Consider the following 24,866-nt stretch of genomic DNA (forward strand, 5'->3'; position numbering starts at 1 on the left):
AGGAAACCGGAGTGCCCGGAGGAAACCCAAGCAAAGACGGAGAGAACATACAAACTCTTTGCAGATGTTGTCCTTGGTGGGGTTTGAACCCAGGACTCCAGCACTGCAAGGCTGCTGTGCTAACAACTTTGCCACCATGCTGCCCCTATGTATAAAAGCTAATCAGTAATTACATTAACCCCTTCCCGACCTCCGCCGTACTATTACAGCGGAGGTCGGGTGCCCTGCTGAGCCCACCTCAAAGCCGGGACATGTCGGCTGTTTTGAACACCCTGTGGTCGGCGCTCGTAGCAAGGCTGCAATTCAGCTACATCGCAGCGATCTGATGATCGCTGCTATGTAGCTGAGCCGATCCAGTTGTGCCAGCTTCTAGCCTCCCATGGAGGCTATTGAAGCATGACAAAAGTTAAAAAAAAGTTTTAAAAAATGTGAAAAAAAAAATAAAAAAAATATAAAAGTTTAAATCACCCCCCCCTTTCGCCCCATTCAAAATAAAACAATAAAAAAAAAAAAATCAAACCTACACATTTGGTATCACCGCGTTCAGAATCACCCAATCTATCAGTATAAAAAAGTATTCACCTGATCGCTAAACGGCGTAGCGAGAAAAAAATTTGAAACGCCAGAATCGGCACGCAAAAAATAAGCCCTCACCTTACCCCAGATCACGAAAAATGGAGGCGCTATGGGTATTGGAAAATTGCGCTTTTTTTTTTTGTATTTTTTTTTTTTTTTTTTTTTGCAAAGTTTGGAATTTTTTTTTACCACTTAGATAAAACGTAACCTAGACAAGTTTGGTGTCTATGAACTCGTAATGACCTGGAGAATCAAAATGGCAGCTCAGTTTTAGCATTTAGTGAACCTAGCAAAAAAGCAAACAAAAAAACAAGTGTGGGATTGCACTTTTTTTTGCAATTTCACCGCACTTGGAATTTTTTTCCCGTTTTCTAGTACACGACATGCTAAAACCAATGATATTGTTGAAAAGTGCAACGTGTCCCACAAAAAACAAGCACTCACATGGCCATATTGACGGAAAAATAAAAAAGTTATGGCTCTGGGAAGGAGGAGAGCGAAAAACAAGAACGCTAAAACGGAAAAGGGCAAGCTCGTGAAGGGGTTAAAAGGAAAAGGAAAGGGGAAATGTCTTAGGAGAAGGTATTCCCATCACAGACCTCTAGGGGCGCTCTTCACATGAGTTGCTCCTGCCTAGTTATGACAGAAAATGTTCAGCTCCTATGAAGCCTGAATATTAGAAAAGAAGATTTCTGCATGAATTGTTTCTAGCAAATGGTCTCCTTAATAAATAAACCACCTCTTAGGGCCACATTCACATGTTCAGTATTTGGTCAGTATTTTACCTCAGTATTTGTAAGCCAAAACCAGGAGTGGGTGATAAATCCAGAAGTGGTGACGGGTTTCTATTATACTTTTCCTCTGATTGTTCCACTCGTGGTTTTGACTTAAAAAGAACTGAGGTTAAAAACTGGCCAAGTGCAAAAAATGTGAACATGGCCTAACAATGAGAGCACGTGTGGCTGAATGTCCACCTCCGATGACCAATTGCCAGGACTCTGTTTAACAACTGTGCATCCATTGCCCAGCCGTTGGTTGCCAATGTTCGATCTTCATTCAGGTAATACCACAAAGTAAAAATTATACTTTTCCTCTGACTGGCCCACTCCTGGTTTTGGCTACAAATACTGAGGTAAAATACTGCACATGTGAACGTGGCCTTACGATCCTAGTATGTTGTAATTGTATTACCCTCACCGCCTTCCTCCCTCTCCCATACCAATGAGCTGCATTTAGTGTAGGATTCTTGTATTTGGTGACGTGTTGTGTTCCTTTCCAGGTGCGAATTCTCTATGCCTGCGGCTTCAGCGTGTTGCTGACCAGCTATACTCACTCCGCTGTAGACAACATTCTCCTGAAACTTAAAAAATTTAAGGTTGGATTTTTACGCCTGGGAAGAACACAGAAAATTCACCCGGAGGTGCAGAAATTTTGTGAAGAAGAAATTTGCAAAAGCAAGTCCATAAAATCACTAACTGCTTTAGAAGAACTCTACAACAGTCAGGTGTGTCCGGGACTGTCTGTGTGTGTGTGTGTCCGGGGACTGTCGGTGTTTGTGTGTGTGTGTGTGTGTCCGGGGACTGTCGGTGTTTGTGTGTGTGTGTCCGGGGACTGTCGGTGTGTGTGTGTGTGTGTGTGTGTGTGTGTGTGTGTGTGTGTGTCCCCGTCCGGGGACTGTCTGTGTGTGTGTCCCCGTCCGGGGACTGTCGGTGTGTGTGTATGTGTGTCCGGGGACTGTCGGTGTGTGTGTGTGTGTCCGGGGACTGTCGGTGTGTGTGTGTGTGTGTGTCCGGGGACTGTCGGTGTGTGTGTGTGTGTGTGTGTCCGGGGACTGTCGGTGTGTGTGTGTGTGTGTGTGTCCGGGGACTGTCGGTGTGTGTGTCCGGGGCCTGTTGGGGGGTGTGTGTGTCCAGGGACTGTCGCATCTACCGTCTATATCAGAAAATATGACCTTAACCAACTGAAAGCATATGTACCTTCCCTAAAATGAGTCTTAGGGTCACCTTCCCACCCCTTATCAGTTCATATTTCTTTGTCTTTTCGAATTTAACCCCTCTGGGCTTCAAAGAGTCATATCTTTTTTTTTTTTTTTTTCTTCATTTTTCTCTTCTTTATTCAAATAAATTTTTATTAAGAATAACAAGATAAATGACATGTTACATTCTCATTTTCAATACAAAGCTTTTTTCTCCCCCTTCAAACATTCCCCTTCAATCCCACCACCCCCCAACCCCACCCAACAAAGCAGCTCACCTTGCTTAGCACTTCCATCATTAGACCAATATACTATCTAATCCCTCGGCCAATAATATAAGCCACATTTAACATTACCATTAATTAGGAACCTTAATTAACTCTCCCTCTATAATACCCCTATCCCATAGCAATCCACGGAGACCACATTTTATTGAACATTTCGATTTTCCCTCTTTTTTTATAAAACCCCTTTTCTAGTGTCAGGCCCTGCTTCACATACTGGAGGAACTCTCCTCTTGACGGCGGTTCTTCCCTAATCCAATTTCGAGCTATTACCTTCCTAGCCATGTATAACAATCTGGCAATAGCTATCTTTAGGTTGTTATTCACTCCAATCTCATCCACACATCCCAACAAGCACACTATAGGATCCCTTGGCACCTTACAGCCATACGCACCTTCCATACGACTCAAAACTACCACCCAAAAAGCAGCCAGTCTCGGACACGTCCACATCATATGGAGTATATCAGCATCTGCAGTTTTACACCTCGGGCATTCAGAATCATCACGCAAACCAGCCTTATATAGCACCATCGGTGCTGTGACAGCCTATACGGTTCGCTCAGTGACAATCGTGGGACCCATTCTAGAACCGACTCCCAAGTCTCATTCTCCATTGGACCCAGATCCCTCTCCCACTTAGCTCTCGCCATTATTGGAAACCCCAATAGGAAAGTGTGCAACAGATCTTTATACAAAGTAGATATGACTCCCCCAGTAGTCCCTTCATTACACACATACTCCAGTACTATATCCCTCTGAATTCCAATACCTCCGTTTCTACTCTGAGCTCCAAAAGCATGCCTCATCCGCAAATACTGAAATTCCCCCACAGTCCCAAGACCAAATTCCGCCTGCAATTGGGAAAATGATTTCAATTCACCTCGCTCAATTATTTGATACACGTATTGAATCCCTTTGACTTGCCATTCTGTCAGTACCCCCAGTGCCTCAAACTCCTGTAAGTTGCTGTTATGCCATAGCGGTGAGAATCTAGTCAAATCCGTGACCCCCCGTATATGTCTCAGCCTACCCCACAGCCTGCGTATCAACAACACAGTCGGGTATACGGTAATTTCCCCAGAGCCCCCAGGGATCCATCCTCCAAACATTGTACCACTGGCCTTCTTTTTGTCACCACTTCCATCAGCCGCTGTACCGCCCCAGATGACCCTTCATGCGCCCAGCTTTTTAGATGCTGACTCTGGGCTGCAAGAAAATATATTTCAGGGTTAGGCAATGCCAATCCCCCATCTTCCTTGGGTCGCTGAAGTGTCTCCAGTTTGATACGCGGATGCTGTCTCCCCCATATCAAATTCCTGAACAGAGAGTTAATCTGTCTAAATCTCCCACGTGGTATCCAAACTGGCGCATTATGAAGAATATACAGTATTTTTGGCATCAAAATCATTTTAATAAGATTCACCCTACCTACCACAGATAAATGCAGTTTAAGCCAAGCATCCGCTTTCGCTTTAAGAACACCTAAGATTGGAGTCAGATTTCTATGTATATAGTCAGTAACAGGCATAGATACCCATATTCCAAGGTACTTAAATTGGCTAGTCATCTCCAGTCGCCCATCCTCCAGTGACTCCCCACCATCATCATCCACCTTAAACAAGACAGACTTACTCCAGTTTATCCTAAGTCCCGATACCGATCCGAAACGCTCAATAATCCCAATGGCTCCCTCCAAGGACATACCCGGGTCAGCCAGAAATAGCAGAATGTCATCCGCATACAACGCCACCCTTTCTTCAATCATCCCATATTTAAACCCAGTCACCTCATCAGACCGTCGAAGCTTAGCAGCCAGTGGTTCCACAGCCAGAGCAAACAAAAGAGGAGAGAGCGGACACCCCTGTCTCGTCCCTCTAGCCAGTTGTATGGTCCGTGACAACTCCGCGTTCACCCTAACCCTAGCCATCGGCATCGAGTACATTAGTTGAATCCAGGATATGAACTGCGGTCCAAACCCCATACTCCGGAGCACCTGCCAGAGATATCCCCACTCCACACTATCAAATGCCTTATGGGCGTCTAAAGATGCAATAACTCTCTGGCCACAGTTGTCGGATCTGAGTTGCAAATTCATATACAGCCTTCATAAGTTGATCGCAGTGGACCGATCAGGCATAAAGCCGGACTGGTCTGAGTGCACCAGGCCGGAAATAACACTTGTCAACCTCATCGCCAACACCTTAGCCAGAAGTTTAACGTCTGTAGTAAGCAAGGAGATTGTCCGATATGAATCCGGCTGTTTCGGGTCCTTCCCCTCCTTAGGAATCACCACTATTATGGCCTCCCGCATAGATGCCGGTAGACGACCGCCACTCCTAGCCTCCTCCAGAAGTACCCTTAATTTAGGGATCAGCACTTCCCCAAAGTTTTTATAAATTTCAGCAGGAAATCCATCTACGCCAGGTGCCTTCCCATTAGCCATAGACTGCAGTGCCCGACCCAACTCCTCCTCCGTGATGGGAGCTTCCAAATCTTCTCTATCTATGTCACTCAGCCTTGGGAGCTCCAATTCCTCAAGGAACGCCACCGTGTCCTCCACCGACCCATCTACCTGAGAGGAATATAAGTCCGCATAAAAATCCGCAAAAATGTCCAAAATCTCTGAAGTCTCAGAGACAGCCACACCGCTCCCCGATACCAAAGAATGAACAAAGGAAGTGTTTCTCTGGGCAGAAGCCACCATCGATAGCAAATGACCCACAGATTCACCCTCCTGGTAAAAAGCCAGATTCATGAATTCCCTCTTCCTTTCAGCCTTACCGAGCAATACCTCCTCCAACTGACTCTGAGCTGCCTTTAGCCTCCTCCCAGCTTCCGGAGTACCCGCTATTACCATCTCATCCTCGGCTATCCTCAGCCCATCAACCGCCAACCTCTCTGTCTCTCTTGATTTCCTCTTACACCTGCTAATATCCCTGAACAGCAGTCCCCTCAAGTACGCCTTCATGGCTTCCCACACTGTAAGAACATCCACACTTCCCTCGTTAATCTCAAAAAATTCCACCAACTCCTTCTTTATCTTTTCCAAGTCCATACTGTGTAGCCAATTAGGGTGAATCTTCCACTCCTTCCTGCTCCCGATCCGTGTCCCCACCGGCCGAAATTCCACCTCAACTGGACTATGGTCTGAAAGAGCCCTAGGTAAATATCTCACGTCCCTTACCATCGTGTCCAGTAAACAGTTACCCAGCGCCAAGTCAATCCTAGACAAAGTACCATGAGCTGGCGAGTAGCATGAGTACGTCCTTTCCCCAATATGTCTAACTCTCCATAAATCAATCATACCTACTTCCCGGACATAGGTCCCAAACGTAGTGATATGTCCCCCTGTTCTATTCTGGGGATTTTTGTTTTTATCCCAAAAGTCATCACAGATATTATTAAGATCGCCAATAATTAGAGATGGTAACGGTCCCCAACGCTCTACCCTCTCCAGCACCTCTCTTATCTTCTTACTTGAGTATGGGGGCGGAATATACATTGCCGCTATACACATCAACACTCCATTTATTTTACATTTCACCACCACATACTGACCATCCACATCCTCTTTTACCATTACCTCCTCATACTGCACCCCCGCAGGTATTAACACAGACACACCCCTAGAGTACGTCGAGAAAGTAGAATGATACGCCCTCTGTATCCAGCGCCTATTCAATACGTTCACCCTCTCCCGCACTAAATGTGTCTCCAGCAGACATATTATTATTATTATTATTTATTGTTATAGCGCCATTTATTCCATGGCGCTTTACATGTGAGGAGGGGTATACATAATGAAAACAAGTACAATAATCTTAAACAATACAAGTCATAACTGGTACAGGAGGAATGAGGACCCTGCCCGCGAGGGCTCACAATCTACAAGGGATGGGTGAGAATACAGTAGGTGAGGGTAGAGATGGTCATGCAGCGGTTTGGTCGATCGGTGGTAGCTGCAGGTTGTAGGCTTGTCTGAAGAGGTGGGTCTTCAGGTTCTTTTTGAAGGTTTCGATGGTAGGCGAGAGTCTGATGTGTTGTGGTAGAGGGTTCCAGAGTAGGGGTGATACGCGAGAGAAATCTTGTATACGATTGTGGGAAGAGGAGATAAGAGGGGAGTAGAGTAGGAGATCTTGTGAGGATCGGAGGTTGCGGGTAGGTAAGTACCGGGAGACGAGGTCACAGATGTATGGAGGAGACAGGTTGTGGATGGCTTTGTACGTCATGGTTATGGTTTTGTAGTGGAGTCTCTGGGCAGTGGGGAGCCAGTGAAGGGATTGACAGAGGGGAGAGGCCGGGGAATAGCGGGGGGACAGGTGGATTAGTCGGGCAGCAGAGTTTAGAATAGATTGGAGGGGTGCGAGAGTGTTAGCGGGGAGGCCACAGAGCAGGAGGTTGCAGTAGTCAAGGCGAGAGATGATGAGGGCATGGACTAGGGTTTTTGCAGATTCATGGTTGAGGAATGAACGGATTCGTGAAATATTTTTGAGTTGCAGTCGGCAGGAAGTGGAAAGGGCTTGGATATGTGGTTTGAAGGAGAGATCAGCGTCAAGGATTACCCCGAGGCAGCGAGCTTGTGGGACTGGGGAGAGTGGGCAGCCATTTACTGTAATGGATAGGTTCGTTGGGGGGGTCGCGTGAGATGGGGGAAAGATGATGAATTCTGTTTTGTCCATGTTAAGTTTCAGAAATCTAGCGGAGAAGAAGGATGAAATAGTGGACAGACATTGAGGGATTCTGGTTAGTAGGGAGGTGATATCTGGTCCAGAGATGTAGATCTGTGTGTCATCAGCATAGAGGTGATACTGAAAGCCATGAGATTCTATGAGCTGTCCCAGGCCAAAGGTGTAAATGGAGAAGAGCAAGGGCCCAAGGACTGAACCTTGTGGGACTCCGACAGATAGAGGGCGAGGTGAGGAGGTGGTGTGTGAGTGGGAGACGCTGAATGTCCGGTCTGTTAGGTATGATGAGATCCAGGATAGGGCCAAGTCTGCGATGCCAAGGGATGAGAGGGTTTGTAATAATAGGGAATGGTCCACTGTGTCAAAGGCAGCCGACAGGTCGAGGAGGAGGAGGACAGAGTAGTGTAGCTTGCTCTTGGCGGTTAAGAGGTCATTGGTGACTTTAGTTAGGGCAGTTTCGGTGGAATGGTGTGACCGGAAGCCAGATTGTAGGCGGTCAAAGAGGGAGCAGGAAGAGAGATGGGAGGACAGTTCAAGGTAGACGTGTTGTTCCAGTAGTTTGGAGGCATAGGGGAGAAATGATATAGGGCGATAGCTAGATACAGAGGATGGGTCAAGAGAGGGCTTTTTGAGGATAGGTGTGATGGAGGCATGTTTAAAGCTTGAAGGGAAAACACCGGTTGTTAGAGATAAGTTGAAAAGATGGGTTAGGGTTGGGATGAAGATTGTGGTGAGGTTTGGGATGAGGTGGGATGGGAGCGGGTCAAGTGCACAGGTGGTGAGATGTGATCTTGAGAGTAGAGTGGAGAGTTGATCTTCTGTAATGGTGGAGAAGTTGGTTTTGGAGGTGGAGGGCTGGGAAATCGGGAGGAAGAGCTCTGGGGGTTGTTGACCAAAACTGTCTCTAATGCTATCAATCTTCTGCTTGAAAAATGAGGCAAAGTCTTCAGCGGAGATAAGTGGGGAGGGAGGAGGTGCTGGGGGACGGAGGAGAGAATTGAAGGTGTTGAATAGCTGTTAAGGGTTGTGAGAGAGGGAGGATATGAGAGATGAGAAGTAGGTTTGTTTAGCTGTGGCAAGTGTGGTCTTGAAAGTAGTGAGGGACTGTTTGAATGCGATGAAGTGCTCGTTAGAGTGGGATCTTTTCCATCTGCGCTCAGCAGCCCTGGAAGCTCGCCTAAGTTCTTTGGTCAGGCTGGTGTGCCAGGGCTGTCTGTTTATTTTGCGAGCTTTGGTATGTGTAAGTGGGGCAGCAGATTCCAAAGCTACAGCTATTATGGTGTTATATAGAGCAGCAGCGTCATCCGCATTGTGTATGGAACTTATGCCTGTGAGGGGGAGGAGGGATTCAGAGAATGAATGTAGGTCAAGATGTTTAAGATTTCTGCGAGGGTGTGAAAGTTTGTGGGGTGGGGATTGTAGACATGGAGTGGAGAGAGATGAGAATGTGAGAAAGTTGTGGTCAGAGAGTGGAAGAGGTGAGTTAGAGAGTTTAGATAGAGAGCAGAGGCGGGTGAAGATGAGGTCCAGTGTGTGACCGTCTTTGTGAGTGGCTGCAGAAGACCATTGAGTGAGGCCGAAGGAGGAAGTGAGAGATAGAAGTTTAGTGGCAGCTGAGAGGGAAGTGTCAATGGGTATGTTGAAGTCGCCCATGACGATAGTGGGGATGTCCGCAGAAAGGAAATGAAGTAGCCAGGTGGTGAAGTGGTCAAAGAAGATGGTGGCTGGCCCTGGGGGGCGGTAAATGACAGCCAGTTGGAGGTTCGTGGGGGAATAGATGCGCATAGAGTGCACCTCAAAGGAAGGGAGGGTAACAGAGGGTGGCAGTGGGATTGGGGTGAAGGAGCAGTTATCTGACAGGAGAAAACCAACTCCTCCGCCATGTTTGCTGCTGGGGCGGGGTGTGTGGGAAAGGTGGAAGCCACCGTAAGAGAGTGCAGCAGGGGAGACTGTGTCAGAGGGGGTGAGCCAGGTTTCGGTGATGGCGAGGAAGGAAAGTTTGGTAGTAACAAAGAGATCATGGATGTAGGAGAGCTTGTTGCAGACAGAGCGAGCGTTCCACAGAGCTCCTGTTAGTGGGACTGGGGAAGCGGGGGCTGGGTGAATGGGTATAAGGTTAGAGAGGTTACGGAAGTTTGTGCTAGAGCGTGGATGGGAGGTAGAAATGATTGTGGGAATATGGTGAGGAGGACCAGGATTTGGAGAGATATCACCAGCAGTAAGAAGGAGCAGAGAAAGTGTTAGCAGGTGGGAGCAGGAGAGGGCATGAGGTGGCTGTCTGTGCTTGGAGACAGAGGATTGTATGTTAAGGAACAGTTTGGAGGAGGAGGTGAGGTGGATGGGGAGGATTGAAGAGGAGATGAACAGTTCCTTACTTTGTGTAGGGATCATTGTAGATATCATTGAGACCTTCTGTTCTCGGACATACTGCAGACTTGCCGCCCGCCGTGTTTTATCCGCCAGACCTCTCACATTCCAACTCAATATTTTAATACAATCTCCCATCATGTGGCTCATCATTTCTTAACCCCTTAGTGACCGAGCCAAATTTTTTAAATCTGACCAGTGTCACTTTATGTGGTAATAACTCTGCAACGCTTCAACAAATCCCAGTGATTTTGAGATTGTTTTTTCGTGACACATTATACTTTATGATAATGGTAAATTTTGTTCAACATTTTTTGTGCTTATTTATAAAAAATATCAAAAATTTGAGAAAAATGTTAAAAAATTAGCAATTTTCTAAATTTTAATGATTATCCCTTTAATCCAGATAGTCATACCACAGAAAACCATTAATAAATAACATTTCCCACATGTCTGCTTTACATCAGCACCATTTGTAAAATGTTATTTCATTTTGTTAGCATTTTAGGAGGTTTAAAAATGTAGCAGCAATTTTTCATTTTTTCAAAGAAATTTACAAAATTTATTTTTTTAGGGACTTATCCATGTTTGAAGTGACTTTAGGGGTCCTATATATTGGGAAACCCACAAACGTGATACCATTTTAAAAAGAGCACCCCCTGACATATTGAAAACTGCTGTCAGGCAGTTTATTAACCCTTCAGGTGCTTTACAGGAATTAATGCAAAGTGGTATGACAGAAATGAAAATGTGTATTTTTACCACCTAAATGTTGCTAACTTCTGAACAGATTACTACAGCCGTCAGACTCTAAGGCCGCTATTTGGTCGTGAATTGCCATCGCAAACATCAGGACAACAGAATCATGATCTGAGGGCACCAATTGTGACAAAGAAGAAGCCCCCACACTCTGTTAACCATTTATAATGATGTAGTCACTATTGACAGCAGCATCTAAGGGGTTAAACAGATTTAGATGGTGCAAATACTGATCGTAGCTGGTACAGCAAGTTGTCAGCTATAGTGTACAACCGACAGATGCTGGATTGTCACCTGTATGGGGAGGCTATTCTCTTATATCTCAGGTCAGTTAAAAGACGTATTGATGGTCATTAAGGGGTTAAAGTATCCAATTTCCCAAGTATGAGCTGCCCCAACCCTCCCACCCCCCCTGCCCCCTCCCAACTTACCCCCCTAACCCCCCCATTGTAACGCATTCTTCCTCTCAGCAAGAGTGGGGCTTCACTGCCCACTGCGAACACTCTCCCTTACTTAACCCTCTCCATTCGCGTCCCGCTGCCATAGCAATCACAATTTCCCCCCCAACTTTCACTTTATTGTATCTTAACATTTCAACTTATATTAACATATAGAAAAAGTACCAAACCAGTTCACAGTACCCAGCATAACCCTCCTCCCCCGTACTTAGTAGTTGGTACTGTCCCCTCCGGCCATTCCTTCAATATGACCCAGCAAAACCCCCAACAGTTGCTCAACTCTTTAACCATTGCTAGCGAGCGCAGAACTCTCCTCCATCGACAGAGAAAACAAATCCCAACTGGATCTCGCCGAAATGTCAGTCGCCCATTCCCTTAAGTTTTTTCTCATGAGTATCAAGCCACTGGGTAGCGTCCTCTGGTGTCAGGAAAAAGTGGGTCTTATTAAAAGCCACCAGTCTCAGCTTGGCGGGAAACATCACTGAGTACTGCACTCCCAGCTCCCTCAGTCGCCGCTTGACTCCAGTAAACTTCATCCGCTGTTTCTGAACCGCAGCGGAATAATCCGGATAAATGGCGATTTTCTGACCTCCAGCCGTCAGATCCTCCATCTCTCTAGCCTTTCTAAGGATAATGTCTCTGTCCCTGTAGTTCAGTATTTTAGCAAGCATGGTACGGGGATTTGCTCCTGGGGCAGGGGGCTGCGGCGGGACCCTATGAGCCCGTTCAACAGCAAAAACTTTTGTCAACACTGTGCTCCCAATCTTCTCCAGCAGCCAGTTCTCCACAAACTCAGTGGGATTTCTCCCCTCAGTCTTTTCAGGCAGCCCCACTATACGTATATTATTTCTTCTGGATCTATTTTCCAGATCCTCATTTTTAGCAGCGAGCTCGGCTATTGCTTGGGCAAACTTCTTTTCAGCTTTTTGTAGCTTAACTATGTGATCTTCTGCCGTGCTCACCCTCTCCTCCACCACTCCTATACGTTTGTCCATTTTCTGCAGAGCCGCATTAATCTGTGCAGTGTCCCCTTTAACTTCCTGCATCTGCTGGGCCAAGGAGTTCAGGGATTGCTGACATGAAGAGATCAGTGTGATAACATCTCTAAGAGTCGGCTCCTGTCCCTGTGATATGGCTTCAGGTCCCCCACTAGCCCCAGCCATGCTGCCTCTCTCCTTCCCCCTCTGTACCTCATGCTGCTCAGCCTTGCTTGCTTCCTCCTCCTCCTGGTCAGCTCCAGCTCCAGATCCTGGTTCTGCCTCCTCAGCAGCCTCCACTCTGGCATACTGCTGCAGCTTTGCGGCCACCTCCATGCGCCGCTGACATGCGGCGTTCTCCTTCTCGGCGTCCTCCCTAGCATCGGAGCCATCTTGGCTGGCTCCTGCATCGCTGGTGCCAGCGTCTTTCTGCCGCCTCCTGGTCATCGCTGCCGACTCCGGACCTGCTGCTCCGCACCGCTGCACTCTCCGGACCTTCAGCCAGCCGGATTTAGGTGAGTTTACCCGAAAATCGGGGTTAAAGCAGGATTTTTGTCCTTATGGCAGCAGGAGCACTCTTCCCTGCTTCCACTCACATGGCCAGCTAGGACACGCCCCCCTTCATTTTTCTCTTCGATACGGCTCTACGCTTCCTCATTTTTTTGTGTTGTAGATATGAGTGCTGCCAATCACTTGACCATTTCATGCACTTAAAAACAAGGATACAAAAACTCCATATCTGGAGAAAAATGGTGGAGAAAAAAACATTTCCACCATTTGGTGTTTTTTTTTCGGGTTTGATTTTTACAGCATTCATGTGCGGTAAAAAATTACACTGCAATCTGATTTTGTAGTTCGGTCTGATGCCAAACTCGTACAGAAAAAAATCACAATTTGGAGATCTGTAACTTTTTTCAGTCATTAAAGCCGTCTGAAGGTTTTTTGTTTGGTTTTTAGTTTTTTTTGTTTTTTTTTTCCGCATGGCAAGCTATAGATTTTTTGTGTGTTTATTTTTCCATTCTGGGGATAAATATAACACTTTAATCCCTTTCATGTGGAATTTTTTTGGAACCGGTGAAGTGATTGAAAAATGGTAATACTGACTTTTCAAATCTTTTCTTTATCTTTACAGTACAGGTTAACTTTATACTTTTTATAGCTTGGACTTTTACATATGTGTGAATACCACATGTTTGCTTTTATTTCATTTCCTGTCGACATGAGGGTCAAATCAAATTTTTATTCTTTAAAATATTTTTAAAAGTAATCTTTAAAAACATTTTTTTTATCATTCGTTATGAAGCCTATGGATGGCGGCAACTTGGGACCTTAAGAAGGCCCTCAGCCTCCACCGTAACAGAACGGCACCCAGCGATCATGTCAAGGGTGAGGCGATGGGCCTTTGAATGGGCAGTGAGGAGCCATTTAAATGCTGCAGTCAGTGATTTTTATGCCCACATAAACGATGTGATCAGCAACCATTTGCTCATCACTGGCATGTTCACAATGGGCAGTGATCGATCATGACCGTTCCTATGAACGCCATTAGAAGCAAAGAAATATAGAGCGCTTCACGTATTCAGACTGAGGTCAGACAAGCATATGAGAAATCATTTGATTTTATCCGTATTGGCATCAGTGTGCCTGTTTTTGTTTGGGGTTTTTTTTAGGCCATGTGGCATCTGTTTTTTTTACATCAACATTTGAAAATGTTACGGTACATGATCAGTTAGCTTCCTATGTTGGTATTGCAAAGTATCCGTAAATATCCGATAATATACCAATGATCCATATGGGATCTGATTTTTATTTTTGTGGCACATTTTTTACACTATTATAGGCGTGTCTCATCTAAAATACAAAAGACAGTAGTGCATGCTGCAATGTTATTTATTTTTCTACGCGGACACTGTTTGCGTGAAACAGCTCTGATCTGAGCCCTGTTGAATTACATTGTGTGCAGTCTGATTATTACTCAGGCAGCACACATCCGTATAATACGCCTTTTCTGAAAATCCCAGCAGATTGGTAGATTTTTGTAAATTCTGTGAAATAATTTTACTTTTTTTTTTTTCTACCAGCCTGTTGTTGCGACCACATGCATGGGTGTTAATCATCCAATCTTCACCAGAAGGAGGTTTGACTTCTGCATCATAGATGAAGCATCCCAGATCAGTCAGCCAATTTGCCTTGGTCCCTTATTTTTTGCTAACAGATTTGTTCTCGTGGGCGACCATCAACAACTACCACCACTCATTCAAAGCATGGAAGCCAGGTATGTGCCGTACAGAATGGCTGCTCGTGTCTTTTTTTTCAGATAACACTTCTTATGGATGAGTTGTAATGGTGACTGGGTCCCAATCAATTATTATATAGCCTTCAGATAAATAGTTCAGAGAGACAGATACACTCGGGATTATTCCTATGCGCTGATAAATTTTACTTTCCTTTTTTCTCTTCTGTTAAGGAATTGTTGGTGATTTTTTTTTTTTCTTTTCATTTTGGGTCCCTGAGAGCGGCGATAGTTGATGTGTGAGTGTAATACACTCGCACTACACACATTGATGAAGACTAATATGCAGAGGCGGTCTTCTTTAACCCTTTTGGTGCCAGTTTTTTTTTTTTTTTTTCTACTTGCTTTTGCTTTTCTGGGAGCCAGGGCAATATTCTCAACTTTGATATGTGAAAATAAGATCCAAACTCAATTTTATTTGCTTTAAAATAAACCTGAGCCCTGGATTTCTGCCGTAGCGGTCATCCTGGCTGAGATGTGGATATTAGTAGCCAGGACGTATCTCATACATATTTGCCTACTGAGTTGCCACCCTGGATGAACATAAGAAATCTGAAATAATGCCAATTACTCTTGTCGCCTCATTGGGGGACACAGGACCATGGGTGTTTTGCTGCTGTCCACTAGGAGGCGACACTATGCATAATCTGAAAAAGATTAACCATGGCTCCTCTTCTGCAGTATACACCCCTGGATGGCGTTAGCCTTCTCCAGTTTTTTCTTAATGTCGCATAGGAGGCACACCTAAAACTTCGTACTCCGTTTTTTTCCACGATGGGACTACAGATGAAGAAAAGTGGGTCTCCTGCGAGACTCCCGGCATGGCTCCTTCCTCGGCCCCCTATTATAGGGTGCCCGGTTGAAGTAGGGCTATTCCCCATGTCGCTCCTTCCCCAGTCCCTCGGGTGCTGGTTCAAAGTCGAGACCCCCCCCCTCCTCCTTCCCCAATTCCTTTTGGTTTCTGGGTTGAGGTCGAGGCGAGGATAAAGCCCCCTGAAGTTGACAGCAGCACCCTCCCTACTCCCCCTCTGGGGGCATTAGGTTGAGATGCCTCAGGTAGTGCCTGTACAGGCACCACTCTGCAGCTCCCAGCAGCATGGGCCAGCACACTGCGCCTGCATCCAGGGACCCCAGCCCAGCTGCGGGCTCCTTTGGGGGCTGGGGGAGTGCAGGCAGGCATGGCACATCTGAGACACAGGGCTCCCTGCGGCCTGTCTCTGTGGCAGCAGCAGGGGGGGGGGACCTCTTGGGCATCAGGCATGTACTTTAGGCCGCGGCTTCGGCCTAGCTGAGGCCGCCGCCTTGTTTCTGCCCCCCGGATAACAAATATGACTCTCTACAGTGTCATAGAGGGGGCGGATCGAGACTGAAAGGGCACGTTTTTACACAGCCCTGCCGCCTTTTTCTCTGCTCTCCGCCCCCTTTCTCCTTCTCCTCGGCGGCCATTTCTGCTGCAGGACAAGATTAACCCTACATCTCCCGGCGTCCAGGCCAGCCGGTCTCCAGGGGGCACAGGACTGTGGATCTTCGGTGCTGGACCTAGGGGCAAACTGGTGGGGTAAGATCACAGCTGGGGTTCTTACTCGGCTGTGATTCCATATTCCTATAAGACTCCCTATAGGTTCCTCTGCATAGCCACCCCTGTAGGGCCCTCTGCATAGCCACCCCTCTCACGCACTATGCTGGGCTCAAGGTCCAAGAAAACCAGGCAGGACTGCTTTTATGCATTCTGCACAGCCTGCAGGACCACTCTCCCCAGTGGCAGCACGTACCCGCACTGTTGGGATTGTATTCAGACTACTGTGTCGGAGCCCCAAGAAGCCCCTACCAATGCTTCGGTGTCTAATGCCATGCCGGAATGGGCTACTCAGATGTGGTAATCTATGATGCAGTCTATAGATAACCTAACCTCCACATTGCTTCAGGCTCTGCAGGGTCATGCCTCGGCTATGAACATTACCCAGCAAAGGGAGAGCTCGGCTCCGGGACATGACGTCCTGGGCACATCCATGTCTAGGTCAGGACGTAAGCGGACACACAGGTCACGTTCATCTGCGTCATCCCATAGCACACTGTCATCCCCTCTAGGGAGAGACACCGTAGTTCCAGGTCACCTAGACCGTCCCCTACCAGGGACACACAATGCAGATCTCCGCATCGATCCCCGACCAGAGAAGACCTCCGCCCCAGTTCACCCACCAGGGGACGCCTCAGCGATACACAGGATTCGGAAGGCATCAGTGACTCAGACAAGGAAACGGAGGGGTCCCTGATCCCAATTCCCCTTAGCAATACAGCACTAGTTGAGGACATAATCTCTTCCATCCATCGGGCGCTGGACATTTCTGATCCGCCCCCGGAGGCCCCAGAACACAAGATTTCCTTTGAAGGAGTTCTGAAAAGTTTAAGGCAATCCTTAAAAAAGCAGCTCTCACAGCCTGAGAAGTTTGCTAATCGCAAATATTTGGAGGCGAGGTACCCCTTCCCACAGAAGGACACCAAAGAATGGACAGATCCACCCGAAGTGGACCCCCCAGTCTCTACACTAGCAGCACAGACCCTCCTTTCATTGCCAGATAGCTCAACCCTAAGGGACGCGGCAGACCGGCAGGTAGAACGCATGGCTCGTTCAATTTTCGAGGCTGCAGGGGCCTCCCTGGCTCCCAAGTTCGCTTCAGTTTGGGCTGCCAAGGCCATCCTGGCTTGGGCCCAAAATTTACAAACTGGCCTCCAAGCATCCGCTCCTGAGCTGTCGGACCAAGCGGTTCAAATAGTAGTTGTAGCAGATTACATGCTTCATGCAGCTCTGGATTCAGCAAGGGGTGTAGCGGGGATAGCATCAAACGCCATCACGATTCGGCGTATTCTCTGGCTGCAGGAATGGAAAGCGGACGCAGCCTCAAAGAAGTCCCTCACGCACCTCCCGTATCTCAGTGGGTGACTTTTCGGTGAAAAGTTGGACACAATGATATCCAACGCCATTGGGGGTAAGAGTACCTCTCTCCCTCAACTGAAACCTAAACGCACTTACAAGAAACATAGCCAAACCCGATTCCGATCCTTTCGTAATTCTTTGGGCTGGTCCGTCTCGCGTCCAGCACAAAATCGTAACCGTTCTCCACGCAGGGACAACTCACGGTCGATGCAAAGGTCGGACAAGACCTGGCAGTCAAAAGCAGGCCAGTCAAAGCCCAAAGGAGGAAAAACTCAGACTCTCCTCATTTCTCCTCATCATGACTCAGACTCCGGAAGACATCCCACCTGTAGGCTGCCGACTTTTGTTCTTTCAGCAAGTCTGGCTGCCTATTACAGAAGACAGGTGGGTCAATGAACTAGTGTCTTCTGGATACAAGATAGATTTCACTTCCAACCCACCGAACCGATTCTTCCTCTCTGTTCCCCCAAAACTGCCAGCCAAGGCTCGTGCCTTCCACCAAGCGGTTTCCTCGCTTCTTCAAGAAGGAGTCATAGTACCGCCGAGCGCTTCCTAGGGTTCTTCTCCAATCGATTCATAGTCCCCAAGAAAGGAGGCAGCGTGCAGCCCATACTGGACCTAAAACAACTCAACAAATATGTACGGGTTCGTCACTTCTGCATGGAGTCCCTTCGGTCCATCATTGCGTCCATGGAGAAGAGAGAATATCTCGCCTCCATAGACATACAGGACGCATACCTGCATATACCTATTGCACCCGCCCATCAGAGATTTCTCAGGTTTGCAATCGACCAGGACCACTACCAGTTCGTGGCTCTCCCGTTCGGACTCTCCATGGCTCCCAGAGTGTTAACCAAGGTCATGGCAGCCACCATGGACGTCCTGCACTCCAGAAGCATAGTAGTCGTTCCATACCTGGACGATCTCCTCATCAAAGCTTCCACCTTCAAGGACTGCGAGGTCAGCGTCTCAATCACAATCGACACTGAGTCGCATGGGCTGGTTAGTCAACCTACAAAAGTCATCGCCAACCCCGAGTCAGTCTCTGACCTTCCTGGGAATGCTATTCGACACCTCCAGGGGTCTGGTGCTCCTTCCCTAGGACAAGGCACTGGCTCTCTGCCTAGGAGTTCGCACCCCCTCCCCCCCGATCTCTCCGGTTTGCCATGAGAGTCCTCAGCAGGATGGTGGCAGCAATAGAAGCAGTCCCATTTGCCCAGTTTCACCTCAGGCCTCTACAACTAGCCATTCTCAAGTCCTGGGACAGGAATCCTTTTTCTCTCAACAGGGAGTTCCAGCTAACGTCGTCAACCAGGAGGTCCCAGCACTGGTGGCTCAAGCCAACCTCGCTAGCAACGGGGAAATCCTTTCTCAGTCAATGGAAGGTCCTGACCACCGACGCGAGCCTGACGGGTTGGGGTGCGGTGCACCTACACCACAGGGCAGGTGGTCACCAGTGGAAGCGACCATGCCCATCAACATCCTGGAAATTCGCGCCATCCTCCTAGCGTTGAGAGCCTTCCGTCACTTACTGGCAGCCTCTCACATCAGAGTACAGTCGGACAATGCCACGGCTGTGGCATATGTGAACCACCAAGGAGGGACCCGCAGTATCCAGGCGATGCGAGAAGTGACACACATCCTCCGCTGGGCGGAAGACACAAGGTCGGTGCTCTTTGCGGTCCACATTCTGGGTGTGGACAACTGGGAAGCCGACTTCCTCAGCCGACAAGAAATGGACTCGGGAGAGTGGTCTCTCCATCCCAAAATTTTTCGCCAGATCTGCCATTGCTGGGGAACTCCGGACGTGGACCTAATGGCATCCCACTTCAATGCCAAGGTCTCCAACTTCATGGCCAGAACACACGATCCGCGGTCGCTCGGAGCAGATGCCCTGGTTCAGGACTGGACCCAGTTCCCGCTTCTGCACATTTTTCCACTTCTCCCCCTGATATCCAGAGTGGTGAGGAAGATCAAGCAAGAGGGAGTTCCAACCATCCTAATCACATCGGACTGGCTCAGACTTACATGGTACGCCGACATCTTACAACTTACAGCAGACGCCCCCTGACGTCTCCCCAACCGCCCCGATCTTCTATCACAGGGCCCGTTCTACCACCAGAACTTAGGGGCTCTCAATTTGAAGGCATGGTCATTGAGACCTGGGTTCTAACCCAGGCAGGGCTCTCGCCGGACGTCATTGGAACCTGGATCAGGGCACGGAAGCCAGCCTCTGCCAAGATTTATTACCGTACCTGGAAAGCTTTCTTTACCTGGTGCGAATCTCATGGCCAGACCCCACCCCCTTATTCCCTCCCCAAAGTACTTGGTTTTCTCCAATCGGGTCTGGAGACCAGGCTGTCCCTGGGCTCGCTTAAGAGCCAGGTGTCAGCTTTCTCAGTGCTTTTTTTCAGAGACGCATTGCTAACAAGCCGCAAGTAAGGACTTTTCTTCAGGGGGTTTCCCGATTGGTTCCCCCCTACAGACGTCCACTAGAAACGTGGGACCTCAATCTGGTCCTGACAGCATTGCAGGGACCACCTTTCGAACCCCTTAGGGAGGTCCCACTCCGCCTTCTATCCCAGAAGGTGGTCTTTCTGGTGGCAATCACCTCGCTACGCAGGGTGTCTGAACTGTCAGCACTCTCCTGCAGACGGCCCTTCCTGGTCTTTCACCAGGACAAGGTAGTTCTTCGTACGGTCCCATCCTTCCTTCCGAAGGTTGTGTCCAACTTCCACCTCAATGAGGAAATTTCACTGCCATCCCTTTGTCCAGTTCATTAAGTGGAGAAGGCTCTGCATACGCTTGACCTCGTCAGGGCATTGCGTATATGTGTGTCTAGGACTGCGCTCTTCCGGAAGTCTGATTCTCTTTTCCTTTTTCTGGAAAGCGACCGCCAGGGTCTGCCAGCTTCCAAAGCTACCCTTGCCAGGTAGATCAAATCCACCATACAAGAGGCCTACCGCCTTAAAAATTCTCCTCTTCTGGCCGGTATTACGGTACACTCTACACGGGCGGTAGGGGCCTCCTGGGCCATTTGGCACCAGACTTCGGCACAGCAAATGTGTAAGGCAGTCACTTGGACTAGCCTACACACGTTTATTAAACACTACAGAGTTCATACCCAGTCCTCAGCGGATGCGAGCCTTTGTAGACTGGTTTCTGCAGGCGGCGGTGCCCCAAATTTAGGGGCCTGTCTGCACAAGATTCGTCCACTGCTTCCTGCCCTGGTACTGCTTTGGGACGTCCCATGGTCCTGTGTCCCCCAATGAGGCGACAGAGTAAAGGAGATTTTTGTGTACTCACCGTAAAATCTTTCTTTTAGCCTCTAATTGGGGGACACACCTCCCACCCTGGTGCCCTTTACGGGCCGTTGTTACTGTTGAGTTCTCATATTGTTCTTTGAGCTCGCATAAAGTGGCCTCCTTATAGGCATGGTTATGTTATTCATGTTACATTCCTCCTAATGCTTTTGCACAAAACTGGAGAAGGCGAATGCCATCCAGGGGTGTATACTGCAGAGGAGGAGCCATGGTTTATCTTTTTCAGATTATGCATAGTGTCGCCTCCTATTGAACAGCAGCATAACACCCATGGTCCTGTGTCCCCCAATTAGAGGCTAAGAGAAAGAGATTTTACGGTGAGTGCACAAAAATCTCATTTTGTGTGCTGCCCACCAGATAAAGGTATACAAGAAAAATTAGAAATCTAACTTTGTTTCCGCAGGGATTTGGGAATGAGTGAGAGTTTATTTAAGAGGCTGGAGAGGAACCAGGACGCTGTTGTGCAGCTGAATGTGCAGTACCGTATGAATAGGTAACGCGTCATTGATACAAATTGTGAATATACAACGTGAACTTTCATCTGCGTTCTAGTGACAGCTATTTTGTGCCTTCTCTAGTAAGATAATGGCTCTGAGCAATAAGTTAGTATACGAAGGACAGCTAGAATGTGCCTCGGAGCGGGTGTCTGCTGCCATTGTGCAACTCCCTCGCCTCCAGTCTCTGCAGCTGGAACTGGAATTCAGGGAGTCTCCCGAAAATGTCTGGGTCCGAGATGTCTTGGAACCGAGCAACCCAGTCTACTTTCTTAACACAGAGAAGGTATGTCACAAAAAGCTATTTTAATAAAAAGATAATCTAATTACCGAAGTATAAGTTATTATTACTACATATATAAAGATCATATTTATAATGTTTTCAATATCCCTTCTAGATCCCTGCTTTGGAAACCGAAGAAAAATGCGGAATTAGTAACTGGATCGAAGCCAAGCTGGTGTTCTTACTAACATCTCTGTTCCTAAAGGTCGGTTAGGCTACTTGTGAAGCTTAAGCCATGTGACCACCACTTACATGCCAGTATCTCATTTACATAAAACAAGATTGTGGCCCGATTCTAACGCATCGGGTATTCTAGAATATGCATGTCCCCGTAGTATATGGACAATGATTATTCCAGAATTCGCGGCAGACTGTGCCCGTCGCTGATTGGTCGAGGCAACCTTTGACATCATCGTCGCCATGGCAACCATTATGACATCATCGTCGCTGTGCCCATCGCTGATTAATCGAGGCAACCTTTATGACATCATTGTCTCCATGGCAACCATTATGACATCATCATCGCTGTGCCCGTTGCCTGGCGGCCTCGACCAATCACACGCGGGATGTCTACGTCCTTTATGACATCATCGGCGCTGGCGGCCTCGACCAATCAGAGACGTGGGATTTCCAAGACAGACAGACAGACAGACAGACGGAAAAACCCTTAGGCAATTATATATATACTAGATTGTGGCCCGATTCTAACGCATCGGGTATTCTAGAATATGCATGTCCCCGTAGTATATGGACAATGATGATTCCAGAATTCGCGGCAGACTGTGCCCGTCGCTGATTGGTCGAGGCCACCTTTATGACATCATCGTCGCCATGGCAACCATTATGACATCTACGTCGATACTGTGCTCATTGCTGATTGGTCGAGGCCTGGCGGCCTCGACCAATCAGAGACGCGGGATGTCTACGTCCTTTATGACATCATCGTCGCTGTGCCCGTCGCTGATTGGTCGAGGCCTGGCGGCCTCGACCAATCAGAGACGCGGGATTTCTATGTCGATACTGTGCTTGTTGCTGATTGGTCGAGGCCTGGCGGCCTCGATCAATCAGAGACGCAGGATTTCCTGGACAGACAGACAGACAGACAGACGGAAAAACCCTTAGACAATTATATATATAGATAGGAGCCTAAGAGCGTAGTATATGGACAATGATGATTCCAGAATTCGCGGCAGACTGTGCCCGTCGCTGATTGGTCGAGGCAACCTTTATGACATCATCGTCGCCATGGCAACCATTATGACATCTACGTCGATACTGTGCCCGTCGCTGAATCAGAGACGCGGGATATCTACGTCCTTTATGACATCATCGTCAAGTGTCAGGAGGACTGATCAATATAGAAGTGTCAGGAGGACTGATCAATATAGAAGTGTCAGGAGGACTGATCAATATAGAAGTGTCAGGAGGACTGATCAATATAGAAGTGTCAGGAGGACTGATCAATATAGAAGTGTCAGGAGGACTGATCAATATAGAAGTGTCAGGAGGACTGATCAATATAGAAGTGTCAGGAGGACTGATCAATATAGAAGTGTCAGGAGGACTGATCAATATAGAAGTGTCAGGAGGACTGATCAATATAGAAGTGTCAGGAGGACTGATCAATATAGAATGTCAGGAGGACTGATCAATATAGAGGTATCAGGAGGACTGATCAATATAGAAGTGTCAGGAGGACTGATCAATATAGAAGTGTCAGGAGGACTGATCAATGTAGAATGTCAGGAGGACTGATCAATATAGAGGTATCAGGAGGACTGATCAATATAGAGGTATCAGGAGGACTGATCAATGTAGAATGTCAGGAGGACTGATCAATATAGAGGTATCAGGAGGACTGATCAATATGGAGGTATCAGGAGGACTGATCAATATAGAAGTGTCAGGAGGACTGATCAATATAGAAGTGTCAGGAGGACTGATCAACATAGAAGTGTCAGGAGGACTGATCAATATAGAAGTGTCAGGAGGACTGATCAATATAGAATGTCAGGAGGACTGATCAATATAGAGGTATCAGGAGGACTGATCAATATAGAAGTGTCAGGAGGACTGATCAATATAGAAGTGTCAGGAGGACTGATCAACATAGAAGTGTCAGGAGGACTGATCAATATAGAAGTGTCAGGAGGACTGATCAATATAGAATGTCAGGAGGACTGATCAATATAGAGGTATCAGGAGGACTGATCAATATAGAAGTGTCAGGAGGACTGATCAATATAGAAGTGTCAGGAGGACTGATCAATGTAGAATGTCAGGAGGACTGATCAATATAGAGGTATCAGGAGGACTGATCAATATAGAAGTGTCAGGAGGACTGATCAATATAGAAGTGTCAGGAGGACTGATCAATGTAGAATGTCAGGAGGACTGATCAATATAGAGGTATCAGGAGGACTGATCAATATAGAGGTATCAGGAGGACTGATCAATGTAGAATGTCAGGAGGACTGATCAATATAGAGGTATCAGGAGGACTGATCAATATGGAGGTATCAGGAGGACTGATCAATATAGAAGTGTCAGGAGGACTGATCAATATAGAAGTGTCAGGAGGACTGATCAACATAGAAGTGTCAGGAGGACTGATCAATATAGAAGTGTCAGGAGGACTGATCAATGTAGAATGTCAGGAGGACTGATCAATATAGAGGTATCAGGAGGACTGATCAATATAGAGGTATCAGGAGGACTGATCAATGTAGAATGTCAGGAGGACTGATCAATATAGAGGTGTCAGGAGGACTGATCAATATAGAAGTGTCAGGAGGACTGATCAATATAGAAGTGTCAGGAGGACTGATCAATATAGAAGTGTCAGGAGGACTGATCAATATAGAGGTATCAGGAGGACTGATCAATATAGAAGAGTCAGGAGGACTGATCAATATAGAAGAGTCAGGAGGACTGATCAATATAGAAGTGTCAGGAGGACTGATCAATATAGAAGTGTCAGGAGGACTGATCAATATAGAAGTGTCAGGAGGACTGATCAATATAGAAGTGTCAGGAGGACTGATCAATATAGAAGTGTCAGGAGGACTGATCAATATAGAAGTGTCAATTAGACTGGCGGCCTCGACCAATCAGAGGCTCGGGATTTCCAGGACAGACAGACAGAAAGACAGACAGACAGACGGAAAAACCCTTAGGCAATTATATATATAGATATAGATTACTATGTTGTTTATTTTTTGTGCACCATTGAAACCATGGTACTGTACGTAAGGAGGTGTTACATACAAAGCACAAATATAAATTCCAGTGAACAAACTAACAAAGACAGAGAGGGGAGAGGGCCGTCTACAGGGTAATGGGGAAGGAGACAGGAGGTTGGGTGGTTGCGGCAGCTCCGGTGGTGGCGAGGAGGTATCGGAGTAGTGGTAGGCTGTAAGCTTTCTTGAAGAGATGGGTTTTCGGGTTCTGTCTG

General features: G+C 47.3%; 1 protein-coding gene across 1 annotated transcript in view; it reads left to right on the forward strand.

The window, feature by feature from the left end:
- The window catches only part of DNA2 (DNA replication helicase/nuclease 2), a 69,572-nt gene that overhangs the window by 40,129 nt on the left and 4,577 nt on the right, over positions 1-24,866 (forward strand). Inside the window, exons 14-18 of the mRNA XM_069753438.1 lie at positions 1,856-2,080; positions 14,166-14,359; positions 21,039-21,128; positions 21,214-21,415; positions 21,528-21,617. Coding sequence (XP_069609539.1) covers positions 1,856-2,080; positions 14,166-14,359; positions 21,039-21,128; positions 21,214-21,415; positions 21,528-21,617 — 801 coding nt within the window. The remainder of the gene's footprint in view (positions 1-1,855; positions 2,081-14,165; positions 14,360-21,038; positions 21,129-21,213; positions 21,416-21,527; positions 21,618-24,866) is intronic.

The sequence above is a fragment of the Ranitomeya imitator genome, chromosome 2 (assembly GCF_032444005.1).
Source record: "Ranitomeya imitator isolate aRanImi1 chromosome 2, aRanImi1.pri, whole genome shotgun sequence".
NCBI classification, from domain to species: domain Eukaryota; kingdom Metazoa; phylum Chordata; class Amphibia; order Anura; family Dendrobatidae; genus Ranitomeya; species Ranitomeya imitator.